Source organism: Rutilus rutilus, assembly GCF_951802725.1.
Source record: "Rutilus rutilus genome assembly, chromosome: 3".
NCBI lineage: Eukaryota > Metazoa > Chordata > Actinopteri > Cypriniformes > Leuciscidae > Rutilus > Rutilus rutilus.
Genome location: NC_140211.1, coordinates 8,017,971 through 8,041,529, shown reverse-complemented (window position 1 = coordinate 8,041,529; position 23,559 = coordinate 8,017,971). Strand labels below are relative to the sequence as shown.

At 38.6% G+C, this 23,559-nt stretch overlaps 1 protein-coding gene and 1 long non-coding RNA gene across 2 annotated transcripts; both read right to left on the bottom strand.

Annotated features, from left to right (window-relative positions):
• Nucleotides 1–3,313: 3,313 nt before the first annotated feature.
• Nucleotides 3,314–5,110, bottom strand: LOC311288050 (interleukin-8-like). Its single transcript, XM_084405253.1, has 3 exons — nt 4,994–5,110; nt 4,502–4,637; nt 3,314–3,782 (listed from the first exon to the last, which is right to left on the bottom strand). The coding sequence occupies exons 1-3, from the start codon at nt 5,046–5,048 to the stop codon at nt 3,674–3,676; spliced, it is 300 nt and encodes a 99-aa protein (XP_084261379.1). The 5' UTR covers nt 5,049–5,110; the 3' UTR covers nt 3,314–3,673.
• Nucleotides 5,111–22,704: 17,594 nt separating this feature from the next.
• Nucleotides 22,705–23,559, bottom strand: LOC311288132. Its single transcript, XR_014626888.1, has 3 exons — nt 23,379–23,559; nt 22,999–23,137; nt 22,705–22,890 (listed from the first exon to the last, which is right to left on the bottom strand). It is a non-coding gene; the product is annotated as an uncharacterized lncRNA (long non-coding RNA).

Genomic DNA, 23,559 nt, shown 5'->3' with positions numbered 1-23,559 from the left:
TAAGTAAGTATAAGTAAAGCTTTATTTATATAGCACCTTTAAAAAAAAAAAAAAAAAACAGTGTTTACAAAGTGCTTTACAAAAGAGAAATACGTGTGCATTCACAGAAAAGAACAACAAACACACACATACTATAAAACAAAATACAACAATAAAATAAATCAAGGAAAGGCACTAGTGAACGAATGTGTGTTAAGATACTTTTTAAAAGTGTGATTGCTTGTGGCTGTCAGGAAGAGAGTTCCATATTGGGACTGAAATGACTCTAGACCGCCAAATTTTAGCCATGATTTTGGTACAAGTTACTATTGGATGTTCGGAGTGATCTTGCTGGAGAATATTTATTCAATAAATTAGAATATTGGGGCAGTCCCATAAAGACATTTAAAAACCATTAAGAGAATCTTGAATTCAATTCTGTATGATACAGGCAGCCAGAGAAGGGATCTGAGTGTCGGAGTAATGCGATTTCTCATTTTACAGCGAGTTAGCATTCGTGCAGCTCCATTCTCAACTCTTTGTAATAGAGCTCTTTGGTAACATAGTCAAGTCTATGTAACAAATGTATTGTAGAATTGAAAATAATCCAAGATATTTTATTTGTTTGACTGTTTTTCTACCCCCTCTTCCTACCACAATGACCATTTGGAGTTCCTAAAGGCACAGAGGTTTCTGATAGTGATCTAGCAAGATGTGTGTAATTTGGGGGTCGATGAATTGTCACACCTTTAGTACGGTGAGGGAAGTGTAATTATCTGATTGGTCAGTTTGAATGTCTCACATCTGGGTTTTAGGCACATGGTCAGGAAAGGATAAAAGAAGATTGAAACTGTTGCTCTGTCTCTTTGATGCTCTGGCTCTCTTCTTCTCTGGGTCCCTTTCCTGGGGTTCTCTCTCTTTACCTCCTCCTTCCTCTTACTCTCTCTCTCTCTCTCTCTCTCTCTCTCTCTCTCTCAGGTAACATTTTACATGCTGGGTAAGAGTAATGGTATAAGTTATCATTATCTCATACATCTATTTTGTAACTATTTTAAGTGTAACCATATTTTATCATTAAACCTTTTCAATTACAACTAATGTGCTAACTAGTTTTGAATTGGTATTGACTTTTAAGTGCTACATATTGCAATACAATATCGTCACTCTCTATAGCAACGCTCTCCCACAAATATTAAGCTATTGTAACTGCGCTTATTTCCGTCGTTGGTATAAGTGGCAGTGGGTGGAATAGACAAGAAATGTGCAGTTTTCTACCATCTTGCTAATAACGTTTCTTTAGTCATTCGGCATTTCTTGCAGACTGAACCACTGCAGGAATCCACCCTTTCAGCATGAACAATTTTTTCATGCTCGTTCTCTAGGCTGTTTTAGAAAAATTGCTGATATGTATTTATTATTATTTTTTTTTTAATCTAAGGTCCCTGTCAAACATGATTCTTCAGTTCTTGACCTGCTACTGACTTTTAGTAATAAAGAAGCAAGATATGGAGCAATAGATTGTTTCTCTACGACATTATGATAACAAGTGAAGTACTTCTATCAGCAGTAGAAAGTTCTGTGACATCCACAATTATATTGTTATAATTTATTGCTATTATAAATAATAGAGGGCCCAAAATTGAGCCTTGAGGAACGCCACAATATATGACACAACATCTAGGTGTAACATAGTATTCCCTGCTTCTTAAGTAGGATCTGAACAAGTCTAAGACTGGACCTGACAGACTCGGTTCAGTCGAGTAGAATCTCATGATCAACGGTGTGAAAAGCTGCACTCAGATCTAAAAGAACAAGTCCTGAATAACTTGCAGATTGTTTAAAACCTTTATCAAGGCCTTCTCTGTTCTGTGGTTTGTAAGGAAGCCAGACTGAAATGTTTCATTAAGTTTATTGGTGTCATCTAAGCGAAACCCCATTCGTCGTCACTGACGTAACTCATAGTGACCACGAAAGGGAACTGATATACCTTAAGTTTTTGCTAAATATACATAATACATAAATGCAAGCACAGTAAAACCAACCTTTGTTTTTAGTTCTTGAAAAAGAAATTCAAATATAGGGCCATTTGTTCTGACTGCACATTTTTCAAGTTAATAAATTATCAATAAAATCAATATGGTCTAATATAATATAACCTATATACATTCTTATTTTATTCTTGTGTTATCATTTGACGTATATGTATTTATTTCTGAACATCTACTTATACGGTTTTCATTATTTGCTGAAGTGTTTTTTTTTTTTTTTTTTTACATCAGTAAACTAACTTTGTTCCAGCGAATATGACATTTGGCAAATACCAGTAAAAATCAATAATATATGCATGTTCATTTGGTAACCAAAAGCTCATATTTAGTGATTTCTGGTTATTAAATCACACATATCCACATTCTAACTGTCCAGCAAGTGTTAGGTATTGATGTTTAGTTTGTTTACATGTTTTTGTACATTACTTTTTTACATTATTTTACATTTTTTATTCGTATATTTGAACCGTTATATTTCACTGGTATAATTTTTAAAAAATTAGAAGAGATACTTTCATCATTTCATATTTTACCAGATGCTTTTATTATCCAAAGGAACTTAGACAGAAGTACAAAACATGAGTGATTCATCATCATTATAAAGATTATAGTTGTTCAGAAGTAGAAAGTTCCGTGACATCCACAATTATATTGTTATAATGTATTGCTATTATAAATAATAGAGGGCACAAAATTGAGCCTTGAGGAACGCCACAATATATGACACAACATCTAGAGGTGTAACATAGTATTCCCTGCTTCTTAAGTAGGATCTGAACAAGTCTAAGACTGGACCTGACAGACTCGGTTCAGTCGAGTAGAATCTCATGATCAACGGTCTGAAAAGCTGCAGTCAGATCTAAAAGAACAAGTCCTGAATAACTTGCAGATTGTTTAAAACCTTCATCAAGGCCTTTTCTGTTCTGTGGTTTGTAAGGAAGCAAGAAATTTATACTATTTTTAATAAGAAATGGAAGATTAGAGATTGGTCTGTATACTGAGCACAGAAGAACAAATTCAGTTTTAAAAATTTGAGGAAAAACTCCTTGCCGTAGGGAATAATTAACGATATTCAGGATGTCTGGTAATAGTCATGACTGTTTTGAGAAATTAGCGGGAAATGTGTTGAGAAAGCATCTTGAGGAATTCATAACTGATATGACCTGTGTAAGTGTATTGGGGCTGACAGCTAAGACAAATTACAAATTACAAAGTTGGACAAATTACATTGCAAGAGACTACCAGGGGAGTTGGAGACCTTACAAGTTCAAGAAAAGTGAGCAGAATTGATTTGATAAAAGAAATGATTTATTAAAAAACATCATCCATATATTCCACAACTTTTATACTTTTCAACGAACAACACTGAAAACTGATTGCATCAGTATACAATGAAAACAATGAATATATGCAGTGTAACAGACTGTGTCTTTGGTGTAGCACATCATTGGGTTCATGGTGTCTTGAAATCATTAGACAGGACAAACAAATATCTTTCAAAATGAGGGGCTCAGAATGCAAGAATACAAAACTCTTATTTTGCAAGAACTGGCATTTAAGTGCTCTTTTCCAAAACACAGTGAGCTAAGGTGCCTTGTGAGTAGTGAGAATGATAGAAGCAATATTAGTCACAACATAAATGTCTTCTACGCTTTCTTGGCCACTCGCTCTTTTTTCTCAATAAAGAGAATGAGTCTTTTAACCCATGGTGTCCTGGGGTTTAGACAGATCTTTTCTCCACTTGATAAACCAGCACTGAAAAGAAAAGAAAAAGATTTATGTAGAAGATACAGTACTGTTTCAAAGATTTGGGTCGGCAAGATACTTTTATTCAACATGGACACATTAAATGAATCAATTGTTATCAGATCTGTCTAAGTTATGTATTTCAGAAATGTACATGTACAAAAATTACAGTTATCTTAAAATGTATTAATTTAAACAATGTAATAATTTACAATCAAGAGTGTAAAGACATTAAGAATTTCACAAAATATTTTTATTTCAAATAAATTATTATTATTATTATTTTTTTACTTTATATTTAGCAAAGAATCTTTGTAAAAATGTATTATGGATTTCCCAAAAATATTATAAGCAGCACAACTGTTTTCAAAATCGATAGTTTAAAATCTATAAAAATAGAAAACAGTTACTTTAAATTGTTATATATTTCACAATTTTTTGCTCAAATAAATGCAGCCTTGGTGAGCAGAAGAGACTTCTTTCAAAACATTAAAAATCTTAAAAGTTAATGTTTATTAAGTTTTATGGTTATGCTGATTAGAATTTGTGGCTCTATTTTCATATTCAAGCCCTATGTGAAAATTTATGAAAATAAATGATCAGCTAATAAAATTCAAGCTTGTGCAATTTTCAGTTACGACAAAAACCCTCAAACATTTACAACATCCTATACCTAACTAAATGGAAATATTTCAGGAAGACGCATGACTCCGTGAGGAAGTACTTACATAACCTCAGTAGTCTTGCAGTGAGGGCCTCTAGGCAGGATCTCCACACGCCGCAGGTTATCCGGCGGGATGATCCTGGACTCCAGCTTCAGACACATGCAGCGGCTGTTGTAACCTGCGCCAAGAGGCTGCACAGCTGAGGAAAAATAGACAACGGTTAGCAAGGCTGGAAGGCCAAATAAGCAAAGTGTGACCAACATCAGTTGCACAACTCTTAACTCACATGTGGTCTTTTAATCTTGTGCAAAAAGGGATTTATAAAATAACAGTGTGAAATGGCTTTGAGGAATGTGAAGCAAGCTCCAAGGAAAATGCTGAAATGCTGATGTTCATTTCCAATGAAACTACATACGCACATTGTAAGAGAGTATTGTTTAGAAATAATATTCCATATTTGTCCTGATGGAGATATTTGACATGGCCAGCAAAAACCAGCAAATTTTTAGAGATTGAAGCAAAGTATAATAGACAGATAATGAATGTGAAGCTTACCACCGGACAGAACGATGCTGGCTACAATAACGGTTAACATCAGGAAGACGTTCATGATGGGTGAAGCTTCTGCTGTTGATTTGTGAGTGAACACTCGAGATCAGATGCCGTTATTTGTGCTGCTGCTGTACGGCCTTATATATTATGATTTCAAAGGCCTCGTGATACAAAGTGGTGATTTTATTCCACTTCCCCTTTAACCGTTGTGTGTGTTTGTGTGTCTCTTCATGTGCATGTGAAGGCTTGTGTGTAAATATGTGGCTTGTATCTGTTCACATGTCTATCAGCCGTGTGTCATCTGGACACATCTCATGTTCTCCAGGTTACCACGGTCAAAATCCCCCTGGAGTCCCAAGCTGTGTTTACCAAAGCTTTAACCAAAAGTCATGTGTGATTCATATTTGTCTGCTTACAACAGGTGGAACATTTCTTTAATAGCCCAAAATATTACATAGTGTATATAGTGTACAATTATAGTATTATCTGAATATTATAATTTATTTAGTAAAATCTATCTATCTATCTATCTATCTATCTATCTATCTATCTATCTATCTATCTATCTATCTATCTATCTATCCTGTTAACGATTTTCTTGTATTTTTACAGTACAGGCAGCAAAGTTGACAGCAAGTTACTGTATTTTGATTTACAGTAACTGTACCGTAATTTACTTTACAGTACACAAGATCAGCGCTGTAAACAACAAAACAGTACTTTACTGTATTTTTACTGTATTTTGACATTTGGTCTGCTTCTGCTGTAATTAATTATACAGTAATATCTATATTGATACATTACTGCTAAATATTATTATAATTTTCAAAATAATTACTTATAATGATAATATTATTTCACTAGTTCACTAGTGACTTCCGGCACATGCTCTGCTGCAACGACACACTTTCTGTCTGTGATCCATAGCGGTCTCATGTCTCTCGCTTGTTTTGGTTGTATAACTGTCTAGCGTCTCGTGCTATTGTGAAGTCTTTTGTGAAAATCTGTCTCCTGTCTATTGTTAAGTCTCGTCTGTCTACAATGTTTGATCTCTACAAAGCAATCGGAATCGCACTTTTGGACTATTAGCATCCACTCGGTGCTGGCACTAGAATCAAGCGAAACCAGCAACCAAGGACTACTCACCTATAGCCGTGAGGATCTTTTACAGCTACGGTCCTCCATCCGGCTCAAACAGAAGCCTGCGATCTCACTACCGCCAGAGGTAAAACTGAGGCGAAGAGGCAGACGAGGCGGAGTGCGAACCAGACTTCAGAAGCGTCCCTTCAGACCCCCTCTCCCCTCCATCATATTGGTGAATGTCCGCTCCCTCCGGAATAAAATGGACCTGCTGCATGCCAAGTACCTTACGGAGAGAGCCTTCAAAGACGCCGTTATCATCGACTGAATCCTGGCCGGACGAGGATACTCCAGACACTGAGGTCAGTCTTGATCATTTCACCATCATAAGGGCCGACAGAACTAGCCAGTCAGGCAAGGGGAGAGGTGGCGGGGTCTGTGTCTACATTAACAACAGGTGGTGTGAGAACAAAGTCCATAATAGGGCCTGCACACCAGACATGGAGATGCTGACCCTGTCCTTGCGTCCCTTTTACCTCCCGGGGGAATTCCCCGCTGTGGTTGTCACCTGTACGTACATCCCTCCTAGTGCTAACATCAAGGCAGCCGCGGAGATATTAGCCGAGGTGGCTAACTCCATGCTAGCCAAGTACCCAGAGGCACCGGCGTTTATTTTAGGGGACTTTAATAAATGCATCCTCGGCGATGTACTACCGTCCTTCCAACAGTACGTGGATGTTCCCACAAGAAAAGAGAACACTCTGGACTTGTGTTATGGTAATATAACTGATGCCTTCAGCGCTCGGGCTCACCCTCCACTCGGCTTCTCTGACCACAATGTCGTGTTCATCCTCCCGCAATACAAACCGGAACTGAAATGCATCAAGCCACAAACGCACAGCATCACCCAATGGTTGGAGGACGCAATTACACAGTTGCAGGGCTCTCTCGCCTGCACCGACTGGGATGTTTTTCGGGGGTTTGGATGAGCGGATTTCACTAATAACGGACTACATAAAGATCTGCATCACCACAACTATTCCGACAAAAATCATCACCAGATACCCAAATTCTAAGCCCTGGATCACCCTCCATATCAAGCTCACTCTCAAACAAAAACAAAAAGCTTTCAAGCAGAAGGACTGGGTCACTCTCAAACTACTCAACAGACAGACAAAAAAAAAACCGACAATCACCAAAGCCAAAATGAAATATAAAGATAAAATGGAGCAGGAATTCAGTAACATGAACACAAAACAAGCTTTTCAAAGAGTCAAAAAACTAACTGGACAGGAACAAAAACAGAACCACATCACAGCATCAGACCCATTAACCTTTGCAACACCCTAAATAACTTTTTTGCTCGGATTGACACCCATGACTACTCTACCACATGTGAGGACTTGCTCAGCGCCCTCCCCCGCCAAGACCCCACACACCCCCCCTTCACAGAGGAGGATGTCCGACAGCAGCTGGCCAGGTGCAAACCTGGCAAGGCAACAGGGCCAGACGGCATCCCAGCAAGGGTGCTTAAGCTCTGTGCCATGGAGCTCTCTCCCATTTTCCACACCATCTTCTGGGAATCATATAGGACAGCCTCAATACCCACCCTCTGGAAAACCTCAACCATTGCACCTATCCCAAAGAAACCCCGCCCTTCAGAGCCTAACAACTATCAACCAATTGCACTCACACCCATAATCATGAAATGTTTGGAAAAAATAATTCTCCACCTCATCTTGCCAACCGTCAGACAACACCTGGACCCACATCAATTTGCATACAGACCCAGACGAAGTACGGAGGACGCAGTGGCATGCCTTCTCCATCCTATTCTTCAACACCTACAGACATCTGGAAACTTTGCATCAGTCCTCTTCATTGATTTCAGTTCTGCTTTCAACACAATTCAATGCCACCAGCTCATCAAGAAATCACATCACCTCAACATTCCCCCACCTCTCATTCACTGGATCCATAACTTCCTCAGCAACAGACCGCAGACCATTAGAATTGGCTCAACAACATCATCAACCATCATCACCAACACTGGTGCCCCACAGGGCTGTGTTCTCAGCCCCTTCCTCTACACCCTGTACACCAACGACTGTAATAGCCCATCACCCGTCACTATTTACTACAAATACGCTGATGACAATGCCATAGTTGGATTACTCAACAACAACAACAACAACAACAACAACAACAACAACAACTCCATCACAGTATATCAGGATTCAATTTTACAGTTTTCACAGTGGTGTCAGGACAATTACCTCCAACTAAACACAGACAAAATAAAAGAGTTGGTCATGTACACATCCAAATCACCACCTGGACTGAACCATACCTACATCTACGGTCAACCAATCAAACAGGTCAGCAGCTTTAAATACCTGGGACTCATTATAGATAATAAAGTAAACTTTAAGAAACATGTCACTGCCATCCAGAAACGTGCACAACAAAGACTACATGTAATACGCAAACTGAAAGACCTCTCTGTTGCCCCTCACCTCCTGCTCCTACTTTACAAAAGCATCATTGAACCCACCCTGCTGTACTGCTCAACCCTGTACTGTTTCTACACAATGTTAACTGCCACCTGCAAAAACAAACTCACTAAAATCACACATATTGCCTCCAAGATTATTAATCTCCCCACACCCAGCCTATCAGTCATGAATGACACAGCCATCACACGCCTAGCACGCACAATAGCAGCTGACACAGACCATCCCCTGAATAAATTCTTCACACTACTCCCAGCCGGTCACAGATACAGAGCACTAACCTGGACTAAAGCCTATTTCAAAAAAAGTTTTGTCCCCACCGCCATCACAGCGCTGAACAAACTGTAATACTGCATCTAGTGAGAAAGGCTCTGCAGTAGTCAGGTTTACCTGAATAACCCAATGTACAGTCGTGGCTCTGGCTGGGAATCCGGCTCTGGCGGGGTGGGTTGAACGGGCGTTGTGGGTGGCGCAGCAGGAGCTGCAATGAGCTGCAATGAGCAAATGAGCCAACAAGTGCTTGTACCGCCCGACCTGTGTTAGAGATGCTCTCTTCTTGCTGATCCATTCTTGTGATACTGTGTGAAATGAATTCACTCAAACTGGTTGAACTTGCTGCATCCATGATGTGGTCAGATCGTTCTGTAATGATACAGAGACGGATGCAAAATGCAAGTAAAACTGTTTATTAGATCTTCATAGAATAAGACAACAGGTCAGAGGACAAACACTCAGGTGAAATATGACGCAGGGACTTCGACGGGCAACCCGGTGATGGCATGCAGTGATCGGTGTGCTCAGGAATCCAGGGAACAAAGAATCCAAACGAAGATGATGCACTACAAAGATAATCCACACAAGGAAGGTGAGAGAAGGACACTGGAACAGGACACGACACCGGTGAAGCCACAACGATCTGACAACATGAGACAGTGATCACTGAACATATAAAGGGAGAGGGAAGTGATTACAGCTGGCGCTAATAATCAACCTGAGATTGGATACCAAGCCCACACACACACACACACACACAAACACACAAACACAAACACACAAGAGGGAGACATTGGATTCATGAACCGTAACAAGGGGATGATATTTATGAAGCACTGATGCAGATGTTGAGAGACAGAGAGATAGACCTGAAGCATGTTATTTCCATTGCTACTGATGGAGCTCCATGTATGACTGGAAGAGAGAGGGGATTAGTGGCACGCTTGAGAGCTCATCACCCTGACCTCATAGCATATCATTGCATAATTCATTAGATGGTTTTGTGTGCCAGTCTTGAAGAAAAGTATGCAGAGGTCATGACAACAGTAATGAGACTTGAGAACTTTTTGAGGGCATCATCTGCTATGCAGCATCGCTTGTTGCGCTCATTCCTAACAGAGGTGATTGCAGAATTTGATGATTTGCTCCTCCACAACAATGTCCGGTGACTTAGTGAAGGCAAGGTACTGGAGCGCTTTTGGACATTACGGAAAGAGTTGGAAACCTTTCTGCTGGATCAGAAGAGTGCAAAAGCAAAACAATTCGTGGAATTCATGCAGAATGAAGAAAAAATGGCAATTGTTGCATTTCTATCTGACATTACCTTTCATCTCAATGATAAAAATAACACAGGTAACTTTACAAAGGTAAAAATAACACAGTGTGTAACCTCACATTCAGCTGTCTGTGCCTTTCAGAAGAGACACTGGAGCGTTTGTGTGTGGACACTGGAGCATCAAGTGTGACTTACAGCTGGACCTGTTTCACTTCCCAAAGCTTTTGAATCAAACAGCAGGAACACATCACCATCACAATCATGCTGAATTCCTGGACAAGCTGATTGAAAATTTCCAAACTCGCTTTTGAGATTTCCCTCTGGGAAAACAAGTCTTACTAAAATCCATTCCTTGTCAAAAACATTGCAGAATTTTCAACTGAAGCCCTGAAAATCTGCCCATGGGCTAGTGCTGCTTCTCTTTAATCAGAGCTAACTGAGCTTCAGGAAAACCTTGCACTGCAGGAGTCTCTCTGTGAACCACCTTCTGGACTAAGATGGTCTCTGCAGCAGGTGTCCCTTTCTTGCAGTAGATGACCCTTCAAATTCTCACTAGTGGAAGATATGCAAGAGTAAAAATTATGATTCTTGCATCATTCATTATGTATTATGAAATCACAATTTTCCCAGGCATCAAAATATAAATAATATCAGCTCTCAAAACATGTTTAAGTAATAGATTACCACAAAATAAACATTGTAATAATTTACTCATGTAGATTCAAACCCATATGACTTTCTTTGGAAATTATTCATTTCATAAATGTTATTTGTGGAATTTATTAATTAAGTGCTGCAATAATTATCACAAATCATTGCCTTACACTTTATTCAGTATATATATATATATATATATATATATATATATATATACATATATATATATATATATACTAACTAAAAGTAACTTTGCAACTACATGTCAACTAACTGTCATTAGAGTATTAGTAGACTGTCTGCTTAATATCTGCTAACACCATTGGCGTCGGAAGAAAAAAAAAAGTGGGTGGGTCCTCCCCCAGAAAAATGTTACTGGAGTAAATACCATTTCATTCTGGTGCCTTTTAATTAAACAAGTAGGCCTAAACTAAACTCCACTTAACGTCGGGCGGTTCTTTGCCTCCACGTCGTGCATTAAATGCACAGCTATCCGTGGAATATCCCCCTAATATGGTAATTTGCCAGCAATGACAACTTAAAGCTGTTATTGATGTTTGCAACGCAATATTTGACTGGAAAGGTACAACGGGCGGTTACTTTCGTCAGTTGCGGCTCGTTGAGAAATATAATGTAGCGATTCAGCGGAAATGGAGTTTAATTTATTAATTTTAATAAAAAAAAATATTTAATTTAATTCCTCAAGTGGAATGGATTTGACTGACGACGCTCTGAAAAGCGAACAGACAAATGCGCTGAATTAGAGACGGTAAAAGTGAGTGGGTATAATATCATTGATCTTAAAAAGTGGGTGGGTCCTGTCCCACCCATATACAATGGTTCCGACGCCCATGGCTAACACTTTATTTTGTTGGCCCCCAAAAGACATTCTAGTGACTATAGAGATCGCTAAGACATGTGACCAAATGGGCGGCAACCTCTTCAGAACGCAAAGAATTATGGGTATGTTTGGCCAGGCTGGCATAGCAGGCAAGTGTTCTGGCATGAAAATAATGAAAAATTAGCGTGAAAAACAGAATATAATCCTACAAAATGCAGGCATCTTGAACACTGCGTTCTTCCCTCCATGCAATGAAGTTTGGCGCCTTATGTTTGTGCCGCGGATTCCCAAAATGCTTTGCGTTCACCACTGGGAATATGTCATGATGACGTCACATTAGCAATCCTTATAAGTAACTTGGCAACTACAATTCAACTTATTCTACTAACCCGAACCCTAATACCTAACCATTACATTAATACTCTAATGAGAGTTAGTTGACATGTGGTTGCAAAGTTATTTGTAGTTAGTAGAATGTCTAAAGTGGACTATTGAAATGAAGTGAAACCGAAAATTTGCCATGCCATTTGCCATCATGCAAGCTTTCATACATTTGCTTAGTCATAATGTTTATCTATTCATCACTTTTAATGAGCAAGTCATGCATCCAAACAGAGTTGTATTGACATTTTTGCAATGGGAGACGATACTGTCATGACCTGGTATCCTTCTCTATCTTTTTCTCCCTCTTCTGGTCACACTCACACATACACACACACCCTGGTTACACTCCCATTCACACGCACCTTCATTCTACTCAGCTGTTTCTGATTACCTGTTGCCATTACACTCATCTTTTACACACCTGTCCCCTCTTTCTCTCTGATTAGCTTTTCTACTTCTAGTTCCCTTCTCTCTTCTCTCCTCTGCCAGATTATTATCTATGGATACGTATGCGTCAGTGCTTTGACCAAGGTTTCTCCTTGTTTTGTCTTGTCCTGTTTGATGCGGTAAAGTCAAATCGACTTTCTCTGGCTATGTTTGCTAAACCTGTGCTTTGTCCAGTTACCCTGCTGTTGAAGGCTGTGATCGCTCTGGTGCCTCATCTGTCAGCTACTGCCAGTTTCGCACTGAGAACTCTCAAGGACCTGCTCACCCAGCCCAGGGTTTACTGCTGTTCTGTTACAATTATCAAAGAGAACTTTTCTGTTTGAAAGCCCATCTGTGGCTCATTGTCTTCTTTTCATTAAAGAGACTGTTTACCTGCTATCGCTCTTGGGTCCTCTCTTCTCCCGTGTGACAGATACATGTATGTTTGCATTGAACACATGCATTTTTCACAGATCTCTAATAACCATAACCATTACCATTAAACACCATAATCTTTTGCATATAAACATACACTCTAAAAAACGATTAATCGGCTGAACAACCATTACTTATAAAAGTAATTAGATTAAACCCAAAAAACGTAGTTTTCATAGCTTTTCAACCTCTACTTAAAATATATAATGTGTGTAACACAAAAATATAAGTTACCAGGTGACCTTAAATGTATGCATAAAATTAAAAAAAAAAAAGTCAAATCAACTACTATAACAACTGCGTCAAAATTAAGTAAATCTAGCAAAACATTTTAAGAAGCACACGTGAAGACGGTGAAAAGCTAAGCTTAACTTTCTATAAATTTAGTAAAATATTAGATTTTAACATTAATAAACACTTGTTTATTGTGTTAGTGGGTGAAGATTTTCTGAAACGCAACGTGATAAAGACACTGAAAAGAGGTAAGCTTAACTTTTTTAACTTAAGGTACACTGATTTATTGCATTTTTGGTCAAGAAATTAACTTTTAAACTGAATTTCAGAATTACTGCGAATTTTCAACAATTAGAAACATGTTACTTACAAGTATGTATGAAAACGTTTGTAGCCTATACATGTTTGTTAATGTAGCCTGTAAAAAGTCATTCTGTGGGTTTGTAGATTTCATGAAATTTAATATGTAAACTTTAACAAAATTAATTTCTTGCTTTTTCAAGAGTTTTTTGCCTTAAAGGCACACTGTGTAGGAATTGTGTTTTTGTCAAACAGCGACCCCTAGAGGCGCTGTGGAATACTTGCACTGTCGTAAATACCCCTCCACCCCCCCACCTCCCACCCTGTACACCGGTACCTGCGTCGGACATGGAACAGGCACAGATAGACTCCGAAGACATGATTATTGCAATTTATAACAGTTTGCAAATTGTGCTCGTTTACACTATTTACAACCTCTAGGCTTATTTATGTCCTGATAATTATGTGAGATATTGAAAACTGTTCTCATGATAATTGCAAGAATCAACGTCAACAGCGTCGTCTGATATCCCTCACTACGTGATAAATACACCTCACAACACCTGAGTTCAGCTGGCAAACTAGTTCGTGAGGCAAGGCAATAAAACAATGCAAAAAACACGTAAGAGAAACGAGTGTTTGTTAGCAAGTCTGTTAACAGCTCTGATAATCGAAAGCTAGCTAGATATATGTGGAAATTATTGGACTGGTCTAATTATCAGCAATAAATGAATGAACAGCATGTAAAAAAAACATACTACAAGCAAGCGCAACAACATACAATATAGAATGCAAACAAGTTTACAAATAAGAGATTTATTTACTGGCCACTTCATGCGTTTTCTCAGATCGGATAACTATCTGATTTATCAAAACGATTCCATTTACACCTGGTCACATAATGTTTTTGCGATTCCCGCGCTATATGCAGATTTAATGGAGTGCACGTCACCGAAAGCAACAGATATGAACTGCATTTTATTTATCATAGGCTTAAATTTCAAAATCAAAGACCGCAATAAGAGAGAGCAGTAACAGCGCTGGTAAGATAATTTCATTTCTTTACTTTTAATGATGATGATTGTGTGTTAAGCGTCTGCGACTTACTTTCAGTTTGATTTGCGATAGTTTGCACGTTGGCTTGATGAATATGCTCAGTTGCGGTGATGCGTGTTCCAGTAGCGTCGTCATATCTGTCTATAACATATAGCCTATAACACGCTCTCACACGTTTTTTATTTTATTTATTTTTTTAGCATTTTTGGGAGGAGTACAATTTACATATGGTTTCAACAACCAGATGCATTTACACTTGTCCAGTTTCGTCTGGAATGCGTCTCAGACCTCCTCCTGAAGTGGTTTGAGCGATCGGATTCAAATCCGTCTTGAATGCGTTTCGGAGGGCATTTACACCTGGTCTTTTCACGATCGGATAGCTATCCGATCTGAGAAAACGCATGAAGTGGCCAGGTGTAAACAGCCCCCATGACAAAAACATACGCATGAAAGCCTAAAACAAACGCTGGTTGGCCTCTCACGTCCAAATTTGAGGAAGTGGTGGGGGAAGTGACGTATGCCGTAAAGCAGTCGAATTTTGTAGTTCTTTTTGTGCTCGGGCTACTACCCAAACCCCGAAGTTACATAGTGCCAGTAAAAGCGATGCAGACCCCGTCAGGCTATGGCAGACGTGTCATTCAACCTATTGTAAGTCGATGTACCATCACAAGGGTCTTGGAAATATATTATGAAGGTTGAAAAGCTACACCCCAGCCAGCAATGACATGTGGGGCCCAGATGAGGGCTTCATGGGCAGCAAATGTGGGCCCCATTATGGGCTTGCACCCGGGATCCATATTGGGGCAAGCCGTGGAAGCCCAGACATACTAAAAGTGGGACCTGTAAGGGTACTGCATGGGTCTTAATTGGGCAATTCATGTCAGACCCATTTGGGCCCCACCTGCCCAAATGGGTCTAAAGTGGGCTTGCACCCGGGATCCAACCATGGCTACCCAGATGGGCTTTAAATGGGCTCTGTAAGAGTCTTATGTGGGTCCTAACTGGGCAATTCATGCCAGACCCATTGGGGCCCCACCTACCCAAAGGGGTTTAAAGTGGGTTTGCACCCAGGATCCAGCCGTTGATGCCCAGATGGGCTTTAAAAGGGATCTATAAGGGTGTTATGTGGGATCGTAACTGGGCAATTCATGACAGACCCATTTGGGCCCCACCTGCTTAAAGGGCGTTTAAAATGGGCTTGCACCCGGGATCCACACGGGGGCCAGCCGTGGATGCCCAGATGGGTTTTAAGTGGGACCTGTAATGGTCTTATGTGGGTCTTAACTGGGTAATTCATGTCAGACCCATTTGGGCCCCACCTGCCTAAAGGGGTTTAAAGTGGGCTTGCACCAGGATTCAACCGTGAATGCCCCTATGGGCTTAAAGTGGGCTCTGTAAGGATCTTATGTGGGTCCTAACTGGGCAATTCATGCAAGGCCTATCTAAGCCCAACCATGCCAAGTGGTTTAAGGAAACAATCTAAGAAAAACTAAAAATGAGGAATGAATATAAGTCCAAGATAAATACAAGACACTTGACGCTTTGAACTGCAAGAAATATATTGTTAAATTGAACAACAAAAATTATCTTTAAAAAACAATTTAAATGTCACAATGTAACAGGTACCGTAGCAACGGCACCGTGGATAACAGATTAATTCCTGTAAAACAGGAGAGAAACGAGGAGACAGTGTTATCAGTTTCGAGCTCTCTGCAGTAATTTATTTTCTGAATTTTCTTCAGCAATCACATCTCTATTGTTAAGTATCATTGTATGTTTCACATATTATATGTTCAGTGTCTTTTTAACATTACAATGAATTTTCAGTGTCCATGTCAATGCAAAATCCATATTAAAATAAACCTCTTTCCACCAAATGCATGTTCACTTACTCTTCATGCTTGTATTTTACACTATTTATCAAAATGAAATGTAAAGACAATGGTAATATTCACCAGCTTTTTTTTAGGAATACTTCCATTCACAGTATTTTATCAGTATCATGTTAATACAGTACTGCAAAATCATGCTCAGAACTCATAAAGTGATTAAAGTGTAACTTTTAACCTCGTTTTAAACTGTAAACATTTTTGTATAAACTCATTGAGCAAAAAAACATTTCCAACAGATGGTGGGAAACTGACATACAGTGAGCTAAACATATCTGTTAACATTACAAGCTCAAAAAAATATCTTCATGTACATATATATACACGGGGAAAGTGTGTGTTGAGCTGACTTGCTCTCTAGTAATGTCTCTCGACCGTTACTCTGTTGGACTTTGCCCTCTCGTTTCAACTCATTTCAAACTAAATCAAAAACAGACCCTAACGAAACTCATTTCACTAAAAACAGTTCACTCATATCTCACATACATTTCAGCATAGATAAATGCTACTTCTGATGTGTTTTTATACAATTACCCACCTGTAAAACAGGAGAGAAACGAGGAGACAGTGTTATCAGTTTCGAGCTCTCTGCAGTAATGAAAAACCCGCGCAACTCACGCAGCTACAGTAACTCGTCACTCTACACTGCCCCTACTGGCCTGGAGCAAACACTACAGACTACACAATTCACTTTAAGTCAGGAAAATTCACATTAAAAATAAAACAATTGGGATACTTGTTTTAAAAAAAAAAAAAATACAATCACTTGTTTCAAATAAAAGACAATAATTGTGAATATTCTTAAAACACAAATACAACACTTTTGTGGTCGTCACAACAACATACCGGTAAACAAATCAAAAATATATTTTAATTTTAAAAAAATCTCTGAAAAAAAACATCTCTCCAAAAAATACATTAATACAAAATTATTACATCGAACAACAAACATAATCTTTAAAAAAACAATTTAAATGTCACAACATACTGGTAAATAAATCAAAAATATATTTTTATATATATTATCCCAGTTCAAACCCATGCCCACTTTGCCCATAAATGTACCATGCAGGACCCATATATGTGTTCCCAGATCAAACCCATGGCCACTTTGCCCATAAATGTACCATGCAGGACCCATATATGTGTTCCCAGTTCAAACCCATGCCCACTTGGCCCATAAATAAACCATGCAGGACCCATATATGTGTTCCCAGTTCAAACCCATGCCCACTTGGCTCATAAAAATTATATGCAGGACCCATATATGCATTCCCAGTTCAAACCCATGCCCACTCGGCCCATAAATATGCCATTCAAGACCCATATATGTGTTCCCAGATCAAACCCATGCCCACTTGGCCCATAAACATGTCATGCAAGACCCATATATGTGTTCCCAGTTCAAACCCATGCCCACTTGGCCCATAAAAATTCTATGCAGGACCCATATGTGCATTCCCAGTTCAAACCCATGCCCACTTGGCCCATAAATATGCCATTCAAGACCCATATATGTGTTCCCAGATCAAACCCATGCCCACTTGGCCCATAAATATGTCATGCAAGACCCATATATGTGTTCCCAGTTCAAACCCATGCCCACTTGGCCCATAAAAATTCTATGCAGGACCCATATGTGCATTCCCAGTTCAAACCCATGCCCACTTGGCCCATAAATATGCCATTCAAGACCCATATATGTGTTCCCAGATCAAAACCATGCCCACTTGGCCCATAAATATGTCATGCAAGACCCATATATGTGTTCCCAGTTCAAACCCATGCCCACTTGGCCCATAAAAATTCTATGCAGGACCCATATGTGCATTCCCAGTTCAAACCCATGCCCACTTGGCCCATAAATATGCCATTCAAGACCCATATATGTGTTCCCAGATCAAACCCATGCCCACTTGGCCCATAAATATGCCATGCAAGACCCATATATGTGCTCCCAGTTCAAACCCATGCCCACTTGGCCCATGCCTGTCCCTTATGGGGCCCATGTAATCAGCTCATATGGGCTTCCTATGTGGGACTCGTACTACAAAACCTACATGGGACCCGCTGATTTCACCCAGCCAAAGCCCATGCCCACACAGAACCCATGGAACCCGTAGTTAACCCATCTGGGCCCTACGTGTCATTGCTGGCTGGGACAGTGTGCCTTTAAATTTATTTAAAGTGTAAGTTGCAGGTTAACCACCACAGCCAATAAATGTGTAAATTAAAGTGCTCTATATGTATATATTTAATTATTTCGGTCTCAAAATGCGTTAAAATAAAAAAATTTGGGGTTTCTTCAAAGGTAGCGTGTTTTTTCAGTTACTGGGTGATGACGTCATAAGAGGAACTCGCAACCCATACTCTGCTAGATTTCTGCTAGATTCTTAAAACACAAATACAACACTTTTGTGGTCGTCACAACAACATACCGGTAAACAAATCAAAAATATATTTTAATTTTAAAAAAATCTCTGAAAAAAAACATCTCTCCAAAAAATACATTAATACAAAATTATTACATCGAACAACAAACATAATCTTTAAAAAAACAATTTAAATGTCACAACATACTGGTAAATAAATCAAAGCAAATTAAATTAAAAGTTTGTAATATACTTTAATTAAAAATTCTCATTAGTATTGTAAGAAAACACTCATTTCACCTGGTCAACAACAGCTCTGTTTTCAGCACGCCGTTTCAGTGCATGTGTCTTTAAATGATAATGAGCTTTGCTCACCCCGCCCCTCTGTTCTGTGGGTACACCATATTAGACATTCTCTGACCGTATCTAACACAATAACCACGTGTTATTCGTTATAAACGTGGGATTATGAATTATATTGAGAACGTCGTACATAGAAAACATGCCATAATGTACCCTGAGTGTAAACCTTAGACGCATTCATCGTGAAGCCTGCAGCAAGGTTTGCAAATTTCGCAAAGATTAATATAAATACTAATATAAAGGTTAATAAAACATTACACTCACATCTTCTGGAGGTTCAGCAGGAACACGTTGGTACCGATCCGTTTTTTCTCGTTTGTGAAGCTGTCTGGTGTGAAATGATTCGCGCAAACATGAAAGCACAGACGATCGTGGGGAATCCCCGTGAGGGAATCCCCGCGTCAATCCTTTGGGCATATAGCTTCAAAAACAAAACTCAGCCACTGCTTCTTCAACGGCTCGGATTTAGGAACATCCAAATGACTGCTGTGTTCCTTATTACATCTAAGAACAGAACACCACAATCGCTTAGACGCCGTTCTACTCCAGCATATCAACAATGGCGGACTACTATGACGACGGCTGTCACAGCTTGCTCAGGGCAGGTCTTGTGTTGAAACACGGCTGTCAATCACAATAGCGGGAGGGGCGTACGATCTTATGACGTCACAATATCGAACGGCTTGATTTCAGAGATGGTCAAACATATAAGGAGATTAAAACAAAACCACTGGATGGATTTTTATCATGATAGGATGGTTGTGTACAGGCACTGCCAACAGACATTTCAGTGCAATCAACTTGTAAAAGTGCATGTACCATTATATGACCCCTTTAAAAATTACTGTAATAAAATCTACTAAGTTTTGTTGTTCAGGATTTAGCTATTATTTTTGATTAATTCCAAATAGAGAGAATATTGAATTAATCCAACGTGATGCAAATAAGCTGTTTTCAATTTACAAGCATTTCCTGTTCAAACACGTGCTTGAAGCAGCTCACGAGCACACACATCATGCACCGGAGTTTCCTCGCTGCAGACAAGTCATATTTTGCGCAACTTTTTTGATATTTGCTCGTAATATCAATAAAGGACACAGATTAACGTAAAAAGGGCAGCTGTAAAGAAGCACACAACAAAGAGAGTACGTTCAGGAACTTTACTTTACATATTAAGACACAACTTTACATCAATGGGGGTTTTATGCTCTTGCCCAGCGATGATGGGTTTATATACAACCATCCGCACCGGAGCCTACGAGCATTCTGATGCTAAACGTAAACAAGCAGTGAAGTAATCCCTACGTAATGACGTAGCCACATCTGATTGGCTAATAAGAACACATTATCTATACAAGTAAAATAACTGTAACAAACATATTGGAATGATTTCAGAAGGATTATGTTACACTATTCACCTCTGAAGTTGAATAGTTAATGCTCACGAGGCCTGTCCTGGAGTTTCCCGCTGACAACCTGGAGGCAAAGCTATTCGACGCTCTTTTTTCAATTAATTCCTGACAAAGGTATATGAAAAAAAAAATAGTTTGTGTTGTCTATTTGATGTAATATGCAAGTCATTTAAAAATAACTAGAAAACTAGTGCTCTAGAAATATAAGGCAACTAAGTTAACTAGGCCTAATCTATTCATGTAGCCAGTATGTTTAAAGTTACTATTTTAACTGTAGGCTAATGGGAAACGAGCAACATTATATTTAATGATGTCCGTAGTGTCGCATTTTGAACTTGGGTGTTGCTCATACAAAATGGGAAATTACGTTTTTCACCGATTAATGGCTGAAGTTGATAACTGTAAAGCTGTAAAAAATATGTAGTGCTGCCGTTGAACCGTGTGCACACCGTGTGCAGCAATCGCATGTAAAATTAGCTAAATATTAACTGGTTTTAAGCCCATCTGATCAAGCCAAAGGGTGACAGTAGCGAGGAACAAAACATTCAGGAGACAAAAAAATAAACCTTGGGAGAAACAAAGCTTAGTCATGTTGTTCACCTATTGCCATTCATTCATTTTAGGATGAGCAGTTTTCAGTTGATGTGACGAGAGAGGTGGTCATCCGCTGCATGATAGAATTCCTTGGGGAACATGCAGGAGATCTCATCAAAGAATTCAACGTATGCAATCTTAATTTCAATATAATGAGTGAATTTAAATCAAAATTATTGTTTGCTACTTCTCCAAGAGGCCATAATATCATTGATTGGATTTATCTGTATCTTACAACACTGATCAAACGAATTTATCTAAATTAAGTCTCACTGCTGTTTAATGTTGCAGGACAATGAAGAACAGACAGGACTTGAACAGCTTGTGATGGCAGTAATTGTGACCAGGACAGGAGCTTCAAGTGACAGTCCAAAGGACACTATCGAGGGCGTGAAAGTTCTTACAGGCCTTGAAGGTGTTCCCAGGGCTTGCTGTGTCCTCCTTGGTTTGACCTATGCACTGAATCTCCATTATCCCAGGCATCTGAAGTATACCTTTGAGGTTTTTCAGAAACTTCTCTTGGAGCTGGATGCTTCAACGCTTCAATTTAAAAAATGTAGCCTACTTTGCAGTGGCGTACGTAATTTTGTTTTAATCCACACTCGTATAGGTTTTTTTTTTCTCATCAAAACCGATTATGTTTTTGAAGAGCTCAGATACTCATTTGAATTTTTTTCAGATGATTCTGCTGGAACTAGACAGTAGCAAAATTTCTCCAAAGGTTTACTCTCTGAAGAACAGGCTTTTTTGTTGAAATAATAGATATTGATGGTGTTGTTCTGACCCTTACGACTCAAAATATGTTTGAGTCACATGACCTGTTTAGCCAAATGCATCTGTTTTTAGTAGTGCTGTTTGCAAAGTTTGATTGTAGTCTTGTTTTATTCTCTGGTTGTTTGTTGCATGTTCCAAAGTAAATGTTGGAAAAATGTAAATCTTTTAAGAAGTGTTGCAAAGGGTGAAAAAGTGACCTGTTGGAAGTGAACTTCCATTTGTCGATTTGCCCCATTTTGTTGTACATTTCATGATGTGTGGTTTCAGGCTTTGCAGCCTGTGGCAAAAAATAAAGTGAAATGCTTTATTGTTTGTGATTTGCATGTTTAATTTATTTTAAGACATTGAAAGCAGTGCAGTAAGCAGAGCAAAAGCTGAAGATCTAAAAATAATGTTAAATGAATACATGAATAATGAAATGAATAATAAATGTTAAGTAAATATGTTAACTAATTTAATTGTCTTATTTTTATATATAAATGAGCTTAAATGTTAAGTTAAACAAATAAGATTTATTTTGATCTCACATGGCCTGCACTGTGTTGGATTTACTTAAAATGTATATGCACCATTTTTGCATCACACTTCTTAAGTAATCTCAACCTGGAATAATTTTACTTAAAATTAACAAGAAAACCTTTTTTATATGTACTAAAATATTTGAGTTCACGCAACATTCTTTACTTAAAAATATATGTAACTTGATATATTCTACAAAGTAATGTTAAGTTAAAACAACTTGCAATTACTTAGTAGATTCTATCACGTTACATATATTTTTAAGTAAAGAATGTTGTGTGAACTCAAATATTTAAGTACATATAATAAAGGTTTTCTTGTTAATTTTAAGTAAAATTATTCCAAGTTGGGATTACTTAAAAAGTGTGACGCAAAAATGGTGCATATATATTTTAAGTAAATCCAACACATAATTTTTTAGATGAGAAATTATCCTTCAATAATCTTTTTCACCCATTCATCTTTGGGATTGAGGCAGGTCTGTCCTTGTTTCAGAGTGGCACTGTGTAAGACAAAGAAGGTTTAATGAACACCGATTAAAAAACAGATTAATGCATCCTATCTATCATGCATCCAGATTGCACTGATCTTTGGTGTATATCACACTCACATGATCTGCATGTTTTTGCATTTTGCTCCTGCAGGAATCGTCTCTATGTTCTGAATTAGTTTTGGATTAATTGGTTTTCCTGAATATGTTCGAACACACGGGCAGCGCAGCTGTGGAGCCATCAGTCTAGCAGCAAATACTTCATGAAAAGAGAGAAATAAGAGTGAGCAATAATTCTTTCAACACATCTTTAGAGCTGATTTACAGCAGAACTGAATTCTGTTTGCATCACTGATCTAACAATCTGTATTGTATGAAGTGCTTTATAAATAAAGGTGACTTGACACATGACAATTTTCAATCCTTTAAAAAAATAAAGACTTAATATTATCGAGTACAATTGATATTGCAAATGACATGCAGAAAATGCCTCTGCTTACCTTCTTTTGTGGACAGCAGTGCCATGCAGGTCAGAAAAAGAAAGGCTGCAATGGTGAACTTCATTGTTGTGAAATTTCCCACCGAGCAAACAACGTGCAAGTATAGGCTATAGAAGCGGTAAAGCTGCCGGAATTCACTTTACCGTGTGTTGATAGTGTTTGTGGATTATCTGGCAGGACT